The 18,616-nt window shown below is 38.7% G+C and overlaps 2 protein-coding genes across 2 annotated transcripts; one reads left to right on the top strand and one right to left on the bottom strand.

The window, feature by feature from the left end:
* Positions 1-1,498: 1,498 nt before the first annotated feature.
* LOC147282264 (RNI-like superfamily protein) lies at positions 1,499-5,436 on the bottom strand. The gene is made up of 12 exons (XM_086247920.1): positions 5,243-5,436; positions 5,049-5,108; positions 4,584-4,667; positions 3,972-4,102; positions 3,806-3,881; positions 3,552-3,622; positions 3,130-3,216; positions 2,978-3,050; positions 2,810-2,877; positions 2,651-2,719; positions 1,990-2,095; positions 1,499-1,911 (listed from the first exon to the last, which is right to left on the bottom strand). Exons 1-12 carry the CDS (start codon positions 5,417-5,419, stop codon positions 1,846-1,848), a joined length of 1,068 nt encoding a protein of 355 aa, XP_086104046.1. The 5' UTR covers positions 5,420-5,436; the 3' UTR covers positions 1,499-1,845.
* Positions 5,437-14,972: 9,536 nt separating this feature from the next.
* LOC147282263 (uncharacterized) lies at positions 14,973-16,568 on the top strand. Its single transcript, XM_086248190.1, has one exon. It carries the CDS (start codon positions 14,973-14,975, stop codon positions 16,566-16,568), a length of 1,596 nt encoding a protein of 531 aa, XP_086104316.1.
* The last annotated feature ends 2,048 nt before the right edge of the window (positions 16,569-18,616 follow it).

Here is an 18,616-nt window from a genome sequence, read left to right as displayed (position 1 = left end):
TCTCGTTTTTGCCAATAGAATTTCTTAGAGATGCTCACGGGCTCATTATATATCTTTAGTCAAAATCCTGTACTCTAATTCCTGAAAGGCAAGTGGTTAGTGGCCTGCAATTGTATGCCCCATTTCTCTTTTTCTTTTTCTGTTTATTTTGTTTTTTCCCTTTTTTAACCTTGGGTTCTCCATGTCCCCCAGGATTTGGTCACAGCGCCATTTCCCCTTTTTCTTTTAGATTTTGGTCAAGGAAACAAAGGATGAGGAATAAGATTTTCATTTTTCGGGTTCCCTTTTACTTTAAAACAGCTCGGCTTATCTGCAATGGAAGTGCATTGGTTTTCCAATTCAGTATAAATGATGTAGATAGCCATGGAGTAGGATGTTTGAGGGTTACATTAGTTCTCTCTCTCTCTCTCTCAATTTTCTTTTTCAAGCAAATTATTACGCCAAGTTTTTCAGGTCAAATTATGATTTGTCCACTAATACATACGCGCCCAAGATCCATGTACAAAGAAACAAGCTGGACTGGTAAACTATGGGTGAATACAATTTGTATGAAAGAAAATAGCATTAACAAAGAGCATCAGGAGTTCGTCGATTGAGTATTGTATCAAATCAAACTGAAGGGTAACTTCGAAATTAGGTACAAGTGCCAATCTTTAATTTTAATCTGGGCTGTCTCACTATAATATAATGGGCAGGCTGTACAACTGTCCACAATCCTATGGTCGCATGACATGTGTCCTAATGTAATATAACGGAATTTTTACTTTACACATAGAATTTGTAACACGGGAGAAAGTTGATAGTTGATCCTCATCCTCTTATTAATATAAGATAATCTTGTTATAGTCAAGATCAATCTAGTAAAGGGGATTCAAACTTGGAATTGCTCCATTTTATCTGGAAAGATCAAAAGCTAGTTGGTAGTAAGATATTGACTTTGGAACTTTAATTAAAAATCAAGAAAAACAAAATTCCAGTGTAAGGAAGTTCATTAATAAAATAAAAAATGCATTAACCAAAATAAATCCCCAACTAGTTCTCCACACCCTAACGCAACATGGAGTCATCTGCCTCCTATATGTTTGATTTTGTATTATTCAACTTGAAAAAGGCCCCAACGATAGTGAAAAATATGCTGCATAGATCAGTGGTCTCTCTCTCTTCGTGTCTACCTTTTGTGGGTGGTGACACAAGAGTTCTTGCTCTAACATTTTGCTCTGAATTATAAGACCGTCCATCTGAAGAATGCACTAAGTACTAATTTATAAGTAACAATTCAGGGGAGGAATTCTAACAAAATGTTAATGCATGTAACCATCTGATAATTATCCTTTGTCAATTATGTGTGGAATTGACCATTGACCCTAAAAATAACCGATAGGACTTAAAAAACTTATTGTGTTGTAGTGTCACCTCCCACTTAACAGTTCCGGATTACCTCTGATATCATTTGCTGTAAGTATGCTTTCGCCACATCAATGAAATATTCCAAAAGAACTAGTCACAAATAAAGCTCCCTATAATTACTTGTATAGCCCAAATCAATGTAGCATACAACCGATATGAGACTTTGTACACAGCTCATACACCCATATACAAAAAGAATTGAAGTATCAAAGCAACAACTAGATACGTTGTCTGCTCATATGGAGCTTCTAAAAACCATAGTTGTTTTTCAAAATTCAGAGAATCTAACATGCCATAGAATGCAAAGTACTTTAATGGATAGATTGTATTTTCTTATCTACTAAACTCGCGGTTGTTTTTTGCTCATAATACGTAGAGCTTATACCTTGATGGAAGGGAACAGGACCATTTCATCCACAAGTCTAAAAATTACATACACTAGCTGTGGACTTTGAAGCACCGCAACTTTGGAAACAATTGAAGCAATTCATCATGACTCCGTTTCTACAAGAGAGCAAATATACAATTACGAAAACTGATACAAAACTAAAAGTTACTACTAATTATTAACTGCATCATTACCTTAATTGCAATACATCCATTCACATCAAGAGTTGTAAGTGTGTTTGAGCAGGTCCTTGAAAGGGACTCCAGGCCTTTATCGGTCACCCCAACTATCCCAAATAAGCTGCATTTTGTTTTTTCACAAAGCAGTAAGGTCAATGGGAATGCCAGAAGATTATCATTCAACATGGGAACCCTGTAGGTGCACTTAAAAGAATTTTCAAACAAGTTTTACTATTTCAGTTTCTGTTATATAGTTTAAAATTTTTTACCATGACTTTGAAGATAAAGAGACATTTCCCATCTGTACTTTGTTCATTATTTTTTTTCCTTGACTATTGTGGCGCAAGCATATTGAAGAAATATAAAATCAATGTTGCAGTTCAATCCAGTGCAGCATGAAGATGCTTCAAGGTCTCAACATGGCTTTAAAAGTTTAAGCAAAGAGATAAAGCACAAAAGCACCATTAGTGACAGCTTTAAAATGCAGCCACTTAGAGGCAGTTGTGATTGCATGCAAACTATTAAAGACATTCAAATATCATCATCTTTGGAGAAGGGCATATTTACAAATATAAATGTAGCTGAGTAATGAAAATAGTTCAATATTTCTCAAGTAAAAAATGCACAGGCCAGTATTAATCATTCAGTTCTTTCAAAATATCTTATCAAGATTTACCTGAGGAATTCAAGAGAGGTGCAACTCTGTGCAACTGCTATGACACCCACGTCAGTGACACGTACACACCTAATAGAAAGTAGAGATTGGTTTAAAATTAAAATTAATGCATCTCTTTTGCTTCATATACATATTTAGGAATTCAGAAAGTTCAGTTACCATGTCAAATTCAGAGACATAAGGCTCTTGCATCTAGCTATACTACAAAGCCCTTCATCTGATAGATTCTGAAATCAGATTAGTAGATTACCCATAAGTATTTATCATAAGTAGGGTAAATGGCTTCGAAAGAGTTACTCCGGCATAACCAAATTGAATAAATCTTACCTGGGCGCCACATAGATCCAAGAATTTAAGATGAGCTAGAAGTGATAATCTCTTGTAAGCTTCATCAGTGAAGCTGAACAAAGGAAATGCAGCCAATCAAACCACAACAAGAAGAACATAGCTCAAAATTATACAAAGGCTCAATCAAATACCTAGAAACGGCATATAAATTCAGACTATGGAGACGTGAGCAACTGTGCAATATCTGCTGCAAGCCAGAATCTGTTAACTTGACACACCTATGAAAATCAAATAACAAAATGTAAGCACCAGAGGGAGGAACAGTTTTTTGCACATAACAATCAATTTCACCACTTCAACTTTGTGTGGGAGAATGTATTTAGAGGGAAGAATTGAGAAACAAAATTGCTAAACATTCTTTTGACCAACTCCAGTTCCATCACCCATGTCATGTCAATTATCAATTTTCAGATTGGTCATAGCCTAGAAGCAACACGATTGAAAAATCATTGGTGTGAATACCTTGTTGTGATACAGAAGCAGATGACATATATTCATTTCTTACAAAGTGAGCTTTTCTCAAAATGATCCAGTGAAGAGCACTGTTTCCTACCTGGTCAGGTTCAACAACTCTAATTCTGGATAATTCTGAGCAACCAATTGCAAACTTTTGTCTGAAAGATTCTGCAATTTCCACATCAAAGTACTCCATTCAAAGAAAATTCTTTCAGAAATATTTATTAAAACTCAAAGGTTAATCAGTATGACATAACCTACAATTATAAGAAAATTTTTGCAGAGATAAAATTGAATAGATATCTATACAGATTATGTATGTATGTAAAATGGGATCCAGTGATCAAATACCTTACAGCCACTTAAATTCAGATCAACTATATATTTGCAGTTCTTCACCAAGTGCGTTATACCCATATCTGTTACCCTGAAACTCGATGCATATTCCAAAATTCATTAACAACTAACAAAGTTCCAACTAGCAATATGATTTGGAGTACAAATAAACCTTAAATACCTCACATTCCAATAGATAGAAAAGATCTTCAGATTGGGACAAGTACTGGTAATAGCTTCAATTCCCTTATCAGAGATCTTCTGGCAGCCATTCAGATTTAAAACCACCAGGTTTTTAAGAGAACCTAAACACTGTAGAAATGCTTAAATTTAATATGAAACAATCTGAAGCTATGCAAAAGCATCCGTTTGTGAAAATGTCATATACTTCATCAAGTACACACATAGCTCTTCATGCAAGAATTATAAAAACTATGGTTAACTGTATCATCTAGATTACATATCTCAGAAAAGAATATTCAGATTTAAAATAACAGATAATCCACCATTCAGAGACAGAGGTTATGAAAAGCTAGGTCCAACAGAGCAACTATTTTCCTTTCCATTCTCTATCTCATACTACACAAACATGCCTTTGTATTGTAAGAACCCCGAGCTCCAATAACCACAAATAATTTAAAGGATAAGGATTGAAGCTTAGTTGATTCTATAATTGTCAATATGAAAGTGTGAAACTTAACCCCAAAAATTACATGTACTTTATCACAAGCATTGGAGCTTAGTTGTCAATATATGAAATTTGACACAAACTCATATTAGGATGACATGTTACCTTGTTCTTTATGAGTTCAAGATGTTTGTCTTCAATATCTTGTGCAAATTCAAGGTTTATCTGCTTCACGTTCTGGTACCTCGGCTAGAAACAATGCCCATGAAAATATTATCAATATAGCATTGTATATAATCATCAATTCAAAGCAGTTTAAATACTAAAACAAGCAAATTCTCATCCCAATAATTTCAAAATACCATATCACATAATCCAATATTGTTTTTTTTATTTTTTTTAATTTTTTTTTTTATTTTTATGATTCCCATATATAATGGTCAAACCCATAACTTTTTATTTTTCATTTTAAAAAAAAGGATTTAGGTACAAATTAGCCACTATTTTGCCATACATTCAAATATGAGATTTCCCACACATCATTATTTTGTTTCTTTGGCCAACGATTACCCAATACATCACTCAATAATGGGTACCCACAAAAAAACAATCAAATTTACTATAGCTAACCAATGAAAGAGCAGCTACAAGGCGATTCCCAGCATTGTTCATCTCACGAAAATCAAGAAGCTGAAACAAGAACCAAAACCCATATCACATAAACCAATATAGAACAAAAGAGCCATATAGCTTAAATAACATACCCATCCAAATTAGAAAACAAAAAACAAGGTTCATATTGAAAATATATAAGGAAATAGTACCAGCCAAAGGGAAGGGTAGGAGATGAGAGTTGCGTTGAGCCATGGGCTAACTAGCAAGAGAGAGATAAGGTCTCTCTGAGGAAGTCTTGTGCTTACTATTTTCAGAACCTTAGGAACAGTTTCTCTGCTCCAAGTGACCACCTCCTTAGCTGCTTCTACTTCCACTTTCTCTTCCATTTTGATTGGAGAGAGTGAGTCCGGTTCGTGGCTTTACGCAAAAACTATTTATATGTACGAGATTTTGCAGTTATGTCTAATTTTTTAGCATGGGCCGGGTCGGGTTTATACGGATGAGGCCAGACCCGGTTAATAAGATTTTTTAGAGGTGAATAGTTTTTTTTTTTTTTTTTTTTGAGTAAAGACTGAATTTATTACCCTCAAAACTCTTAAAATTAGTTAAAGCGATACAAGTTTGATTTGTTATTCAAAAGGACATGGACAACCAACTTACGTAATAATAAGAATCATTTTTGCACGTGCATAAGTGGATCTTAGACCGTCAAGTGCTCATATAGATTAGATACAGTTGCCGATTAATTTTTATTAACAATGTATTTAAGTATGTTATAATGTATTTATTAGTTTAAGATTTAAGGTTAGTGTTTTTTAGATTAGCTGCAATGTTTTAACTACAGATATAGTTAATTGCAGCTACATCTGCAGTTATAGTTGTTGATCATTTGGCGTTGCTTTTTGTCCTATAACAAAATAATGTAAGCGGCTGTCAATTTGGGTAACAGTAGTGCTAGATATACCACATTTTTATACCATAATTTCATACCACCTTATGTGGCAACTTACATGGCATTCATACATTGGATACTAAATAATAAAAAGAAAAACCCAAAAAGAAAAAGAAAAACTCTGTCCAATAAAGTAATGACACATGAGATGGTATAAGAATGTGGTATAAGAAATGTGGTAAGTATAGCATTATTCTTTGGGTAATTAAATTAGGAATAATGTTATACTTATCACATTCTTATACCACATTCTTATACCATCTCACGTGTCATTACTTTATTGGACAGAGTTGGTCTACTACTTATAGTTAATGTGACTAAGGTCCGTTTGGCAGTGTTTTTTAAGAAGCGCTTTTACATTGTAGCGCTTTTATTAATAACACTTCTTATTAGTAGCGCTTTTACATGGAAGCATATTTTGTTTGGTTGTCAACATAAAAGTACTTTTACACTATAGATAAGTACTTTTGACAGCGTTTGGCTACTTAAAGAAAAAGTTTTTTTTTTTTAGTTTGTTAACCTTTTATTATCTACATAATAAAATGTTTAAGAAATAAAAATTGAACACTAGAAAATATTTCAATAAAAAAAAAAAAAAGACAATGTATGAAACAAAAATTTTTAAGATACAAACAAAAGATGCTACTTAAAATCATACATATATTTATAAAGCATATTAGAAGGCTGATGCAAAATCAAATAGGAAAAAAAGAGCTGATGCATAAGTGCATAACACAACTTTTTTATTAAAATAATGCATGAATTGTTGAGATCAGAAGCACAAAAGCTAAGAAGGCATTTGCAAATTGGCCTTCCAGTCTGCATATGCGGAAACTATATATTATACCCAAATGACCTATTGCCCAAATCACCACATCCCAAAATTTTCATTAAAACAACACCACAAGTGCTTCCCGTGTTTTTGAGTGGCAGCACTTCTAGGAAGAAGCACCTCTCATGTGCTTCTCCCAAAACCACTCCAAGTGCTTTTTTACTGGACTCAAAGCACTTTTAAATATTTTGCCAAACAATATTTTTTTCACACATAAGTGCTTTTACTCATTTAGATTATATACTAATACACCTTATATACTATTATAAGGTGCATGTTACGATATATAACATTACGATATAACATTACGATATAGCATGTGCTTTTGTATTAGTATATAAGGTGTTACGATATATATATAACTATAATCAATTTGGGCCAAACAATATTTTTTTCACACATAAGACTTTGTTTAAGGATGAATAATACCTTATAATAATACATTAGTTAGTCAAGTAGGGTCATCATCTCCCCACACACAAAAATTAGAGCAAATTATAATTTACACCCTTAAGGTTTTGGAGTGTTTTAATTATAACTTCACCCTATCATTTCAATTATTTCAATTTGATACTTAACGTTTTAATTTACTTACAAGTAACTATCATTGTTTGGTCAAACTTTCGGTATATATATATAATTGTTTCTTTACTTGATGATGTGGCAATTGCATGCGAGTCCTACATTTTTTCTAATATGTAAGGCCGATCAACCTCTCTTTATGGACATTTCATGCATATGCAATACATAATGCTAGCACAAACACCTTAAACATACAAACAAAAAACTTCAATTAAAATGCTTCAATACATATAAAGTCCTATGAAGAGAGGTTGGTTTTACAGGTCAGCAAAGTGGGACATGCAGTTATCACGTTATCAATTAATGTCTAACTAGACTCTCAGATAACAACGATAATCAATTGTAAGTAAATTAAAACATCATGTACTAAATCAAAAAAATTGAAATGATAGAATGCAAGTTGTGAAACACCCTAAACCTCATGAGTGTAAATCATAATTTACTCTTAAAATTAGGAGTCATAAGCACATGTTTAGGAAGCAAATATGCTGCCCGATTACAATCACGAAAAGAAAAACTCCGAAAATAAGCCTTGGCCTCCTCCATGCTCCTTCAAGCAAAGCATCATTGAGAGCTGCAACAGCAACTTGTACATCCATCCCAAAAGTTAATTACATTTATTTTCAACCCAAAAGTTAATTACGTACATTTTGTATATATCTCTAAAGTTTAAGCGAAGTTCATATTACGTACATTATCATATCTTCACAAAAGTTGAAATATTAATTTAATATTTGAGAGAAAAACATGCTTTGTAATGTGTGTAATTATGTATATATCATAATAAATGATCACATAACTAGTATATAAGAAAATATTATGAGAAAGTAAGTATAAACACTCATTACATGTAATTTTTTCTCAATATTTAAAGATTATGTATTGCATACGTACCATTTGTCAAATTGACTGTGGATTTAAACGTTTTTACCTACATGACTCATGTGGACTCGATCGGTATATATTCAGAGGTAAGGTCACACGCACATCCCGGCCTCCCGGCCTTGTTTGGAGGACAGTGTCGATCCCATGGGACAAGACAGAACTACGGAAAAAAAACCTTGATTTTATAAAGATTTTTGTAATCCCCAAAACCCCAAAAAAAAAAATCCAAAGATTAGAGAAATACTTGGTGAGGAGAAGATAGAGATGAGAAAGACAAAGAATGGAGAAGATGGAGGCGATTCATTCTTGAGAAGCAGATATAAAGATGAAGGCAAGCTGGTGAGCAGGGTTGAGCAGGGCAAGAGACGAAGTCGACCTAGCTAGCAGCAAGAGACGTACAACGTTGTTTACGATTGTCCATTCGTGTCCCACCTATTAGTGTGGGACATAAATTTTTATTTATTTGGGACTCTAGTCCTAAATAAGTGTTGGGTGCGGCTATTTAACCCCAACTAATTTATTAATAGCCTCAACAATTTAATAAACATATTATTCCTAATGTAAATTGACCAAAAAAACATACTAATTATTACCAAAAATAAAAATAAAAATTCACCCAGCATAATTGGAGACCTATTTACCTATATGAAATACAGCCACCCATATGAACCTATATCCCATAGTGACATGCATGCATGCGTAGACCTTATTTGTTTTTTTCTTCCTAGTTTTCTTTTCTGTTTATTTAGACCAAAATCACGACACAAAGTTATCATCCCGACCGCTGAAACCTTAAAAGTTGCTGTGTGTAATTTAATCCGAAAGTTAATTTAGAAGCTGGAAATTATTGGCTTGTACTGAACCACTCCTGTTTCAATCAATGCTTTAATTGATTTGTTTAAGTCATTCACAATTAGTCAAAATATATAATTCCTTATTTTACCCAAAAAGAAAGTAGTCTTTGTTGGTCAGTCTCATATGCAACCGGAGATGATTTGGCTTCATTGTAGCAGATTAGAGAGACTGAGAAAGAGGAAGAAAGAGATAGAAACAAGAAAGAGCAAGAGATGATGCAGACTTGGCGTCATCGCCGGCGTCTCGATCGGCCGGGGTGAGGGGGTGGGTAGGGACGGAGGAGAGGGACTGCTAGTTTCTCAGTTGGGATTAACTGCAGGAAAAAAGAAGAAAGAAAAAGAAAGAAGAAGAAGAAGGAGGAGGGGCTGGGTTTTTTAGTTTTGTTCAAACTTTTTATATATGAATTTGCAGTAAAAGAAAAAAGAAAGAAAAAAAGGGAAGAAGGAGGAGTAAGAGGAAGAGGAAGAGGTATATAAATAAAATACCTTAATGTTAGGTGGTTGTAAAAATATGGTGAATGAAGTAAAGCATGCAGATGTGGTAGAGAAAATCTCTGTGAATGTACAGCAATACAAGAATTAATATACACCAAGAATGACAACCTATTCTAGGAAGGTATATACAAAGAATGATACGATCCTATAATCTTGCTATATTAAATACACAATCCTACAATCTTGCTGTGTCCAACATTTGACTTTATTCTATCCTTCAATAATGGTGGTAGTGGTGGTTATGGTGTTGGGTACGTACGTGGTGGTGGTGATAGTGATGGTTATGGTGTTGGGTAGTGGTGGTGATAGTATTGGGTGTTTTTGTTGGTTATAGAGAGTAGAATAAGTGAGATGTGGTCTTGGTTTCAATAAAGGTAATTTGGAAAAATTTGTTGGGTATAATAATAAATTTTTATAATTTATAATTTTTAGTTGTGTAAAAAGTGTGTTGGAGTTATTGAATCTTAATAGCGGCACCCATAAGTGTTTAGTTTTATATATCTTGTAAGCACACCAAACATAAGATATGACACTGTTCATTTTAATGAAATAGTCATGTCTCGTCCCATGATTCAAACGAGGCCCATATATTCATGGGAAATGAGACCCCCACCCTTTATTTCAGATTGAGATGGGAAGTTTATGGTTTCCTCATCTCCACATCTCAGATCAAGATGTGATAATCACAAAAGTACATTTGGGCTCCCCTGAACTAGATTCATATATATATTATTGAAATTTGGTCCACATGAAACCCAATTCCTATTTTATTGGATGTCCCCCAAGAGATCCTCTGTGAAACTCATTTGGGGACCGACTCCTAATGGACTATTTTTCATCCAAATAGCAACTCGGCTACAATGTGCCCTCGAAAAGTTAAAATGTTTGCTTGGTTATGTTTTCATAAAAAATTAATATTCGAGCTTTCAGTTTAATTTGGTACCAAACTGTACCACTCATATAGACGACCTAGTACAGTGAAGTCTTTTTATACTGCGATCAACATTAGAGAATTATTGTAATTAAGATATATCAAATTATATATATATATGTAGAGAGAGAGAGAGAGAGAGAGAGAGAGAGAGAGAGAGAGAGAGAGAGAGAGAGAGAGAGAGAGAGAGAGAGTTGGGAGTGTAGGAGTTATAGAGTAGAGTATAATAAACCTAACTAATAATTCAATTAAGGCAGGTAAACGATTACATCGATCTCATGCATGCTAGGGGAATTTCCCAGCAAGGCATAAAAGGAAAATTACAAAGAGATCGAGAAAATAAAGAAAGATAGAAAATTCTTTGCCTGGACTCTCCCCATGTATGCCACAAAGTGAGTGGTGTTGCCTCCTCGATCTACATCGTCTCATGTAATCTCCATGTATGCCCTTAGCTAGCTGCTACTGCTAGCTCGCAGTTTCAATATATATTGTTTGAATATTTATCGGTTGAACTTAATTTCCCAAGTGCATGCGTGAAGCTTATATATATAAATTGGGGGATCTATATATGCATGTTTCAGCCAAGGAAAAGTTACACCAACTACTGTGGCAGTCAACCTAATCTTGTACATCATCTGATACAACTTTATTAATTATGCATGTCTGTGAGTCTGTCCAATTAATACTTCACATCAGTCAGACCCCGTATTCCTGAAGTGATATAAACCAACCAATTAAAGTGAGTGAGAGAGAGAGAGAGAGAGTTAGATAAGGGAATATAAGTCCTTTTGTTGTAAGCAATGGCTCACGTGAGAACCTGCGTGCATGCAGACGCGCAAATTTGGGAAGATAGCAGAGGTACTAGTGCTAGTGTGCTACCAAGTACTAGCTCTTGCATCCATTAAATTTATTTACGTCAGTGTTTCATTTTATAATTGGTATAAGATATTAATTTCTATAATAAATTATAAATAAATCGAAAATTTTATAATAGTCAAAATACATATATATTTGCTAATTACATCATAATCAATGGGTTCTACTTAATTTGAGAGGCCCAATAATATTCCTCATGTTAATTAAATTACTATTATGCATTTCAAAAATAGTTTGATTCAATTTTTAAAATGATGACCGTGTGACAATCACCAAGTTTAAAACCTGTAATTACCAATTTAAAAATGGTAATTGTGTGATAATTACTAATTAAGAAAGAGTAATCGTGTGACAGTTACAAATTAAAAAATGGTAACTGTGTGACAGTTACCAATTAAAAAACAGTATGTAGTTGTTATTGACTTATATGTAATTTTTAAAAATTGGACATTACATGTTGACGTAAGCAACATGTTAGTATAGTGGTAGGATCTGTAAATTCCTTTGGTTTTTTGTCCTGTTGTTAATTCACATAATTTCTCTTAATTTCATTCTAATTAGTCAATAGTACTATCTTGGTATATATTTAGAGTTCTTTATTAATAAGCCACGTACAACATCAAACATTGTTTAGTCATAAATTCAAACTTCTAATATTTTTATTTTTAAGCCATAAAAAATATTTTTAATCCACAATTCAAGAAAAATAAGTATAATATTGAAAATATTTAGAGTTCTTTATTAATAAGTCACAACATCTAACATTTTTTAGTCATAAACCCAAACTTCTAATCTATTTATTTTTAAGCAACAAAAAGTATTTCTAATCCACAATTTAAGAAAAATAAGTATAGAGCATGCAATACTATTTAAACTCAAGCATACCCTAGTTATAGTTAAATTAATTTTTGAATTATTTTAAGAGCTTAGAGTTTATAATATAGTCTTTAGAATTTAAAGGACTAAAGCTCTAAAACCCTAAATATGAAGTCATATAATCTAAATTCTACATGCTTAAACTTTAAAATAATACTATATCATTCAACAAAATGTAAATCTACGAAATTATGTAGAGTTACATACTGCATCATAACAAAAATAAAATATAACTCTTTACATACTGCATTATAACAAGATAAAGTGTAATTTTGTGAAAGAGAGAGAGAGAGAGATATATATATATATATACGGCGTCAGGAAAAATATTTAGTTTTAAGCCACTCCTTGTGGCTTAAAAATAAATATATCTTTTACATGGGTTTTTAAGTGAAACTTACAATTTTTGTGGCTTTTTGCTAATTTACTTAATATTTATTTATTTTTTTTTTTTGTAATTGGCCCTAATTTCTATTAATTGGCACATTATTTAGTGAACAAAACTGGGAATGTTAAGATTCTTGGTTAGGAATATATTAAGCTTTGTCTAACAATTTATAAAACTTTGGGTCTCTAATTATTGCAATTGATTTTGAGTTAAATATTTCGATTTCTTTATCAAAAGGGCGGACAATAGGTGATTAACCTAACAACCACATGCACTCTAACGTAACTTAAAGTTGTCCACGTGTTTAATTAGCTTATGTGGCACAACATGTAAAGAGTGTGTAGAGAGTGATATATCATATTGGGGAAGTAAAGCATTACCTACCATATATATATATACGGTCTTGAAATTCTTCATCTTTTGCTACCTAATTTTGAGTTGAATTTATATATATTCTAATATATATTTACATATTATATATATCTAGTGTAATGTTGTCTTGCCCAATAATTTGGAAACTGTTCGTATGATTAATCATCTCGGCATAACGACAAGTCACATAAGGCTTAACATCATGTCGTTTGGGCCTAGGCCCAAAGACTAAGCCCTTCCTAGGCTCTTGGGCTCCTAGCCCCTAACCTCTTAGGCTCCGGCCCTCTAGGCTCCGGCCTCCCAGGCTCCGGCCTCATAGGCTCTGGCCTCCTAAGCTCCAGCCTCCTGGGCCCCCGACCCGTGTCAACTCACTCGGATCCTCGAGACCGGTGACACGTGGCGCTCGTACAGTGCAAGTCACCACAAAGGACACGTGTCGTCACCGGATTGGTTGACACTCTTCCAAAGGTACTATAAAAGAGGTACTTTCTTGTCACAAAAGGACAACTGAAATCATTATTATACTATTCACTCACTCTGCTCTCAGATCTCTCTGAACACTGACTTGAGCGTCGGAGGAGCTTTGGCCGGCACCACACCGGTGCCCTTCCCGCTCACTTTTGTGTATCTGTGCAGGGTGCTCCGAATATCATTCTCTCTCATTACTCACCAGTCGGACCCAGCTACCCGTTCCTGCCCCACTTCGACGTGTCATCCGCTCGGTGGTGGGTCAACGGGCCTACGTGGTTCGACTCGACGTTGACTGCTTTACCATTTTTGAGCATCAACAGTTTGGCGCCGTCTGTGGGAAAGTTACAACTTTTCCCCATTGAATTCTCTACCCTCAGTTGAGGTGCAAAAGGCTTCCGAGCTTCCTCGTTTCCGAGCTTCCCAGCTTCCGAGCTTCCGAGCTTCCGAGCTTCCTAGCTTCCGAGCTTCCGAGTTTCCTAGCTTCCAAGCTTCCTAGCTTCCAACCTTCCGACCCCTGCAATGTCTGAAGGAGGTCCTATTCTCGAACAAGTCGACAACACCCCGCTGGTTGACAAGCGAGGCAAGAAGACTGCCGAATCTGATCAGGAGGAGTACATCCAACGATTGGAGGCTCAGCTCCGGCGAACCCAGGAACAGCTCGACCTCCAAAAAGGTGCAACACAGCTGTATGAGCGGCTCCTCCGCGACAGGGAAGAACATACCACTCCCCGGAGTGGTGAGAGGAGGAACCCCCATGACAGGGACGAACACACCACTCTCCGGAGTGGTGAGATGAGGGATCCCCCCCGAAGGGACCAAAATGTTCCCCGCCAATTAGATGTAGGGCAAGGTAGCCATCCGCCCCCAGGTTTCCAAAAGAGACTTATCCACCCGGTCAGCCGGGCTCGATCTGGCGAGCATCCTACCCGCTCTGAGGAGTTCCACATTTACCGGGACTGTCGTCATCTGCTCGACGAAAACCGCTCTCGGCGAGAAGAGCAGCGGACGAACCGGGGCGAATCCAACCCGCGTCCCCGAGACTTGGAGGAGGAGCAGGGGCGATCCAACCCGCGCCCCCGAGACTTGGAGGAGGAACAGGCCCCCCGTCCCAAGCGACGACGGGGAGAAGAGCAGGTCCTCTCGGCTGGGCGCCGCGCAGAAAGTAACACTTACATAAGTGAACAAGTCGCTGACTCCGGTAACAGCGGCTCTCTTCCACCAGACCAGCTCCAGCAACTTCTCATGGACATCAGTGAGCGCCTGAAAAGAGTGGAAGGAGAAAGTCGGGGTGGGCACCCATCTTTAGAAACAAGGGAGCTGCCTGGACCTTTCACAGCTCGCATCCTATCCACTCCTCCGGCTGACGACGTCTGACCTCCCAAAATCACCCCATACACAGGGAAGGAAGACCCATATGACCACCTCATGAGTTTCCGATCTGCTCTGGAATCTAAAGGTGCTGATGACATTACGAAGTGTCGAATCTTCCCTTCCACCCTCTCTGGCAGTGCAAGGGACTGGTTCTACCAACTTCCTCCAGGCTCAGTTGATTGTTTCAGCGAGCTCCGAGAGCTCTTCCTGGGCCAGTATATCATCCAAACCGATAGAATTTACACCAAGGATGACCTGACGCGGGTCCGCCAGGGCAGCGGGGAATACATCACTCGATTTCAGCTAGAGCGATCCCGGTGTCGCGATTGTGATGAGAAGGTAGCCTTCGCTGCTTTCAAGGGTGGTCTCCTAGAGGGGGACTTCCTGTTTGAAATCAACCGCCGCAATCCGCGCACCTACAAGGAACTCATGCACGAGGCCATTGCCTATGCCACGGCTGAATTCAAAACATATGGGAAGAAGCCGCCTACCATGGATCGCCTAAGTACCGACCAGGCCATCATAGTGCCACCCCAGCCCAAGCCCTACTCGGGTAACCAGCATGGGGGGTCCGGGAAAAAGTTCAATAAGTTCACCAAGAAACAATTTGGTGATGGTAGAGGTGGAGGACAACGAAGGGAGGAAACCTATCAGACATCCTATGCCTCCAGGTTCAAAGTCTATACAATTCTCACTGTTACTTATACAGAGTTGTATCCCCAGATCAAGGACATACTTCCTAAGCTCCCACCCCGCCCACCACAAACACGATACCGGGCTAACAAGAATTTCTTTTGCCTTTACCATGACGACCATGGCCATGACACCGAAGCATGCAGAGCTTTTAAGGAGGCAATAGAAACTTTGGTACAGGAAGGAAAGTTTGATGGTTTTATAGACAAGGAGGCCACCGAGAAGGCCAAGACCGACGGACAACGCCGGGGGCGGGTCAATACCATCTGTGGGGGCCCGACCCTCGCTGGCAACTCCAACAGAGCTAGGAAGGAATACGCTCGAAGTGCTCAACCATGCTCCGGCGTTATGGCTGTAGACTTCCACCGTAGCAAAAAGACTCCTAAGCTCGGGTGGTCGCCCATTTCCTTTGCTGAGGAAGAGGAACGTGATTTGATCTTCCCACACGATGACCCCTTGGTCATCGAAGCCACCATAGCTAATTTTGATGTGGCTCGAATCCTTGTCGACTGTGGTAGCTCCGTCAACATCCTCTTCGCTCCAGCCTTCACCGCTCTTGGAATCGACCAGGAGAGGCTTGACCGGTCGGTCGCTCCTTTGCTCAGCTTTTCGGGCGACATGGTCACCCCTCTTGGTGGGATCTACCTTCCCCTCACCCTCGGGAGGTATCCTTCGTCCGCTACCACAACTACTCAGTTTTTGGTGGTCGACTGCCCCACAGCTTACAATGTCATCCTGGGACGACCGGCCCTTAACCAATTGAGGGTTATGATCTCCACTCACTTGCTTTTGATCAAGTTCCCGACCCCATGTGGAACGGGGGTAGTCAAAGGCAATCAAGTGTCAGCCAGGTCCTGCTATATAACTTCAGTCAAGAAGAAAAAAGAGGTCAAGCCCTCTATGGCTGTTTGTGTCTCCAACACCTGCCCTACCCCAGACGCCCTACAAAATCATTGAGGTCGTCCGTCCAGGCACATACAGACTCCGTGCCACAACCGGCAAGGAACTCGGCCACCCTTGGCGCGCCGAGCACCTTCGCTACTTTTACAAGTAGACACATGTTGTACCCCCCGGGGACTTTTTTCAATTTCATCTATGTTATCGCTTTCATAAATGAGAGTCCTACCACGGACACGTTTTTCTTCATTTTTATTCAAAGTGTTAATTGGCTGTATGGACCCCCGGGCCATCAGACATCCGACCCTGCCTATATCCGCCCCATGCATTTAAGGGAAGCTAAGTACCATGCATTCAGGGCGCGGCTATGGCAAATGCATTCAAGGGAAACTAAGTACCATGCATTCACGGAAGTCCTACCACGGACACGTTTTTCTTCATTTTTTAATCAAAGTGTTAATCGGCTGTATGGACCCCTGGGCCATCAGACATCCGACCTTCCCATATCCGCCCCATGCATTCAAGGGAAGCCAAGTACCATGCATTCAGGGCGCGGATATGGCAAATGCATTCAAGGGAAATTAAGTACCATGCATTCACGGGAGAATCAATTTCATGCATCCAAGGGAAACTAAGTACCATGCATTCGAGAAATTCTGCAATACCATGTATTCAAAAGGAAGGGCATCCTACCCCATAAACGGGTTGGACACCCTCCAACTCATCCAAATATCATAAAGAACAAACTTAATAATCAAAATAGTTTGTAATTTGGTACGGGCTACATCCGACCCGCCATATAACTCAAACAAAAATAGGGCGATGGTCCGCCCACCCCTACCCCCGGGCCATGTTTGCTTCAAACATTTATTTGGGATCCTCTCCCATGTCATGCTCCCCACCTGTGGATGCTCCATCCTCGGGCTCTTCCCCCTGGGTACCTCCCTCTGGAACGTTGGCATGTCCATCATTACTGCCAGCCCCTAACAGACCACCTGCTTGGCTTGGCTCAGCTCGCACTGCTCCAACTCTTGCCTAGCCTGGTCTGCCTCCTTCCTGGCCTGCAGTAGCTCGGCCTGCAATGCATTGATTAGGCTTCCTGCCCCGGCTCGAGCCCAGGCTTCCGCACTGCTCACCACCCAGGCTTCCGCGCCGCGCACCCATTCAGGCTTCCTCGCCGCGCACTCACCCAGGTTTCCGCGCCCCTGACGCCAGCTCTCTCCGAGCTTCCGCCCAGTGCACCACCAGCCCCGGCCCGAGCCCAGGCTTCCGCCCCGCACACCTGCCCATAAAAAAAAAAAAAACAACAACAACAAAAATCAAGATGGGAAGTACTCGGAATACCAAGACAACACCATGGACATATCAAGATCGCTACTGGTTTCCCACCCCTCATATGTGCTCTTCCACCCCAAATTTACAACATTCACCCTATCACTTTTCACATGCTCAGCCACCAACCATTTATCCAAACCAATATTCAAAAAATCAATTCAAGGGGAAGAGCCATGACAACCTAAGCCTTACCAGTCTTCCGCGGCTTCAACAGCTCAGACGGGTTCCGACCTACTAATCTTGTTTCCTATGTACCTGGCCAAAAAACACAACAAAACCCAATAAATTACAAAGTTCAAAATGCAGGCGTGTGGCCTACCCAGTGCTCGGCAAGGTTCATACCCACCTGCACCTCCACCTGCCCCTACTCCCATTATCCACAAATTCACAATCAGAATTCCAAGGTCCGCCTCAGGCTGGACGACCACAATTTCTCACAGTTCTAAATTTTCTAAGGCAACATCAACAATTCACATGGCTAGGAAAAATTTCAAAGTGCTCAACTCCAAGTGCTCGAAACAACCTCCAACTTTCCGACCTACTCAAACCGAGCTGCTGCCCGACAAGGATGTTGACGAACATCCATCAACAGCCAAATGCAAGTGTTAGCAACACACAAAAACTGAAGACACTTACAAACAGATACAAGGACTCATCAACTTCCAAGCAGCGCAGCCACCCACGCCTGCACAACCCGAGTCCGCGCCTAGCCCACAGCCCCGTTGCCTCCAGCCCGCGCCGCAACCAATCCGGCCCGAGCCCCCCCTGCGCAG

This window comes from Dryas octopetala, chromosome 6 (genome assembly GCF_963921425.1).
Source record: "Dryas octopetala chromosome 6, drDryOcto1.1, whole genome shotgun sequence".
Taxonomy (NCBI): Eukaryota; Viridiplantae; Streptophyta; class Magnoliopsida; order Rosales; family Rosaceae; genus Dryas; species Dryas octopetala.
Note: the sequence above shows the minus strand (reverse complement) of the source record. Positions and strands in the feature narration are given on the sequence as shown.

What these genes read in the sequence shown, in the direction of transcription:
- LOC147282264 (XM_086247920.1), bottom strand. Translation starts at nt 5,419, where the DNA reads ATGGAAGAGAAAGTGGAAGTAGAAGCAGCTAAGGAGGTGGTCACTTGG. An exon ending in CCTACCCTTCCCTTTGGCTG is followed by an intron (nt 5,109 to 5,242) that starts GTACTATTTCCT and finishes TTCTTGTTTCAG; the next exon opens with CTTCTTGATTTTCGTGAGAT. An exon ending in TTGAACTCATAAAGAACAAG is followed by an intron (nt 4,103 to 4,583) that starts GTAACATGTCAT and finishes GCATTTCTACAG; the next exon opens with TGTTTAGGTTCTCTTAAAAA.
- LOC147282263 (XM_086248190.1), top strand. Translation starts at nt 14,973, where the DNA reads ATGAGTTTCCGATCTGCTCTGGAATCTAAAGGTGCTGATGACATTACG.